This window comes from Lemur catta, chromosome 1 (assembly GCF_020740605.2).
Source record: "Lemur catta isolate mLemCat1 chromosome 1, mLemCat1.pri, whole genome shotgun sequence".
Lineage (NCBI taxonomy): Eukaryota > Metazoa > Chordata > Mammalia > Primates > Lemuridae > Lemur > Lemur catta.
Genome location: NC_059128.1, coordinates 68,534,375 through 68,539,221, shown reverse-complemented (window position 1 = coordinate 68,539,221; position 4,847 = coordinate 68,534,375). Strand labels below are relative to the sequence as shown.

Here is a 4,847-nt window from a genome sequence, read left to right as displayed (position 1 = left end):
TGAGTTTTGAGTTTTGCTGTTCTTATTTGGTTGTATTTTACTTGATTATTTGCTCATTTTATTTGATTATTATTACAATTTGTCTTTCTGGAATAGGAATCAAGAGACCTGGGTCCCCATTCTACCAATTGTTTGAATTTTGGAAATTCAGATTACTTTTCTAGGTCTGATGTTTTTCATCTGAATTATGACCAACTTGAATAAAATGGTTTTTATAAAATTCCATATGCATTTCATCCCATCACACTGGGGACATGTGCTTTTCCTCACCAAGGCCTTGGATCTTTTTCAACAATGATTGAGTTTTCCTGCCCTCCTTCCCAGTGCCTCGTCACCTCCCCATGTGTATTCATCTCATCAATCTTCCACGCTGACTTACCTTACCCTGATCGGCAGTACCTGTGGCTGTTTTTGCTCCCTAACCCAGGCTGTAGGTTTCTGGTTATAAAAAGTATACACCTTGAGACTGACTGTGGACTGTTAGCTCTACTGTGTGTAGATGAGAATGGAGAGAGACTCGTGCTGGTCGTGGTGACTCAGGATTAGAGTCAGGGCACCGTACGTGCTTCTGTGAGTTTTCGGGTCTAGAATGAATTATGGCACCAAGCAGATGGCTCTTTGTATGAGAGGGTTTAGAGTTGTTGCTGCAAAAACGTAGGATATCAGTATACTGGCTTTCTTTGTACCTCAGCAACTTCTAAAATACCTGTATTAAGTGTTTTCAGGAGCTGCTTTCTACTATAGGAGAACCATTGAGGTGAGTATCTATCTGGACACAGAGAAATATAACACAGTTTTCTGCTCACCCTCTACCTTACATATAAATACAATATGTGTTAAAGGATGAAATCTCCAGTGTCACGGTTTTTACTTTATAGTTCAAAGTTAATAAGAAAGCTTGTGTGCCTTCCTAAAATGTGACTTATTAATGCTTGATACTCATCTAATTTTATAATCATGAATTAAAAGTATAAAATTACAAATTTCCTGGAAGATAAAATATCTGAATGGATTTCAGTCAAATTAAGCATAATATCAAATGTCAGAATAGGTTACCATGCAAGAGGGCTGAGTACTTTAAAGGGTGAGGAATACCAATAGACATAAAAGCTGGTACCACAGGGAGGCTGAGACATTGATGAATTAAAAAAATCTCAGCTGTTTCAAGTGCTAATCCTCAATACATTCATGTGTATGGACAAAGAAAAACTGTTTGCAGGGATATATTACATCCTCTGTGGTCACTTTAGGTATATGCCTTAGTAGAAACTCTGGTGAAATCCCCCCAAAACACATTTATTAGGCCTGTAAAAAGCCTTGCATGACAGATGGCACAAGCTCCTTAAGTCCTTACAGGGTATGAAGCTATTTAGGATGTTGTAATTATGAAAGGTTGTGTAGAACTTGGAGCTACTTAGATAGCAGTGAACATGAGAAAACATGATGGATAATAGTGTTGTTCTATTTTTTATGTATGTCCACATATTTCCCTTGTTCTACTACAGTTGTGGGCTCTCCAATTCCACATACCCCCGTGTCTTTATTAAGTCTTAGTCTATAGCCTATCTTAATTCAGCCCACCTCAGGTACCTTTCACTCCCACTGTTAATCATGATGTTCCTCTTATCCCTACTTTCTATCAGAGAATTGTGAGTGCAAACTGGGGACAGAAGGGAATTATGAGATTATGCATAAATGCAATATAGAATATGTTGTAAACGAGGAATAGTCAATATCACAGGTGATTTAAACACCTGATAAATGTCACAGATAGGTATGAATCTTTTGTTCTTGACTGATCTGTTAATTTGAGAACAGACATCATATCGAGTGTTGGTGATAAGTTGAAATCATGTTGTAGCTCACATGTTTTGATGACATTATGTCGATTTTTGTTATTTTTTATATTTGAGGAACTGGATAACTATATTATTCACTCATACTAAGAAAACTGAAATATTATTGATTTCAATACATATTATCATCCCCATAATCACAATTTTCTCCTCATTTTCTTAGTTCTCATAATTTCAGCCACAGCCCAGTTGGCTGGATCAATGGATGGAGGGAATCACTCAGTAGTGTCTGAGTTTGTGTTTCTGGGACTCACCCATTCATGGGAGATGCAGCTTTTCCTCCTAGTGTTCTCCTCTATGCTCTATGTGGCAAGCATGACTGGAAACATCCTCATTGTGTTTTCTGTGACCACTGACACTCACTTACACTCCCCCATGTACTTCCTACTGGCCAGTCTCTCCTTCATTGACTTGGGAGCCTGCTCTGTCACTTCCCCCAAGATGATTTATGACCTTCTCAGAAAGCGCAAAGTCATCTCCTTTGGAGGCTGCATTGCTCAGATCTTCTTCATCCATGTCATTGGTGGTGTGGAGATGGTGCTGCTCATAGCCATGGCCTTTGACAGGTATGTGGCCATATGTAAGCCTCTCCACTACCTGACCATCATGAGCCCACGAATGTGCATATTGTTTCTGGCTGCTGCCTGGGCCCTTGGTGTCAGTCACTCACTGTTCCAGCTGGCATTTCTTGTTAATTTACCCTTCTGTGGCCCTAATGTATTGGACAGCTTTTACTGTGACCTTCCTCGGCTTCTCAGACTAGCCTGTACAGATACCTACAGATTGCAGTTCATGGTCACTGTCAATAGTGGGTTTATCTGTGTTGGTTCTTTCTTTATACTTCTCATCTCGTACATCTCCATCCTGTTTACTGTTTGGAAACATTCTTCAGGTGGTTCATCCAAAGCCCTTTCCACACTTTCAGCTCATATCACTGTGGTCTTTTTGTTTTTTGGTCCAACCATGTTTGTGTATACATGGCCACACCCTAATTCACAGATGGACAAGTTTCTTGCTATTTTTGATGCAGTTATCACTCCTTTTCTGAATCCAGTCATCTATACATTCAGGAATAAAGAGATGAAGGCAGCAATGAAGAGAGTATGCAAACAGCTAATCATTTACAGGAGGATCTCATAAATGATGTGATAAGGCCTTCTCATTGATCATGATGTAGCTATTTGTTTCTTTCTTTGATATTTTAGATTCAGACATCAAACAATGATTTGAGTGTTATTAGATCTGTAACATTATTCTTATCTGATGAATATATTTATGTTTTGTGAAGAATAAATCATGAATACAGTACATCTTTCCATCTATGTTAGCCCAAATTTTAATTTCTTTCAGCAATGTTTTGTAGTTTTTGGTGAACTGGTCTTGCATATATAATTTTGTATTTACTCCTAAGTATTCTATATTTTTGATGCTCTTTTAAATGGCATTGGTTTGTTTCAATTTACAATTGTTTATTTAGCATGTAGGACTATAATAGATTTTTTTGAGCTGATCTGCCTCTCTAATACCTTTATTTTTATTTTTTTTTATTATTTCAAATTATTACAGGAGTACAAATGGTTTTGGTTACAAGGATCACTTTTGTTATGCTTGAATCAGGGTTACAAGTGTGCCCAACACCCAGATAGTGTCTATTGTATCCGTTAGGTAGGTTTTCACCAATCTCCTCCTCCCCTTCCCCCCTGCTTGATTTCCACTGAGTTTTCCTTCCCTCTGTGCACATGTGTGCTTATCAGTTAGTTCTAATTTACAGGAATTTATTTTTTATTTTATTTTTTTATTTCAGGAAATTATGAGGGTACAAACATTTTGGTTACATGGTATGACTTTGCCACATCCCAACCATGATTTGAGATGCGCCCTTTCCCCCCTACAATGCTCATTGTGTCCATTAGTTGTGAGTTTACCCACCCCCAAACCGGGGCACCTTAGTGTTGATCAGTCAGTGCCAGTTTGATGGCGTGTACATGTGGTGCCTATTCTTCCATTCTTGTGATACCTCACTTCTGAGGATAGGTTCAAGCTCTATCCAGGAAAATATAAGGGGTGCTAGATCACCATTGTTTCTTATAATTGAGTAGTATTCCATTATATACATATATCATATTTTATTAATCCACTCATGGATTGATGGGCACTTGGGTTGTTTCCACATCCTTGCTATAGTGAATTTTGCTGCCATAAACATTTGAGTGCAGATGTCTTTATTATAGAATGACTTTTGTTCCTTTGGGTAGATACCTAATAGTGATATAAAAAAATGCTCAACATCTTTAATCATTAGGGAAATGCAAATCAAAACCACAATAAGATATCACCTAACTCCAGTAAGACTGGCCTGTATGAAAAAAATCCCAAAGCAGCAAATGCTGGTGAGGATGTGGAGAGATAGGAACATTCTTACACTGCTGGTGGAACTGCAAATTAGTGCAACCTCTGTGGAAAATAATTTGGAGATACCTCAAAGAGCTATAAGTAGAACTACCATTTGATTCAGCAATACCACTATTAGGTATCTACCCAAAGGAACAAAAGTGATTCTGTAATAAAGACACTTGCACTTGAATGTTTATGGCAGTTCCAATTTAATAGCAAGTACATGTGGTATTTGTTTTTCCATTCTTTAGATACTTCACTTAGAAGAATGGGCTCCCATTCCACCCAAATTTTACAAAAGACATTAATTCATACTTTTTCATGGCTGAGTAGTATTCCATAATATACATAGACCACATTTTGTTAATCCACTCATGAATTGATGGGCACTTGGGTTGATTCCACATCTTTGCAACTGTGAATTGTGCTTCTACAAACATTCTAGTGCAGAAGCCTTTTTTATAGAATGTCTTTTGTTCCTTTGGTTAGATGCCCAGTAATGGGATTGCTGGATCAAATAATAGTTCTACTTGTAGCTCTTTGAGGTATGTCCATATTCCTTTCCACAGAATTTGTACTAATCTGCAGTCCCCCCAG

General features: G+C 37.8%; 1 protein-coding gene across 1 annotated transcript; it reads left to right on the top strand.

The window, feature by feature from the left end:
- The first annotated feature begins 2,044 nt into the window (after window positions 1-2,044).
- LOC123640739 (olfactory receptor 4F3/4F16/4F29) lies at window positions 2,045-3,023 on the top strand. Its single transcript, XM_045555298.1, has one exon. The coding sequence runs from the start codon at window positions 2,058-2,060 to the stop codon at window positions 2,994-2,996; it is 939 nt and encodes a 312-aa protein (XP_045411254.1). The 5' UTR covers window positions 2,045-2,057; the 3' UTR covers window positions 2,997-3,023.
- The last annotated feature ends 1,824 nt before the right edge of the window (window positions 3,024-4,847 follow it).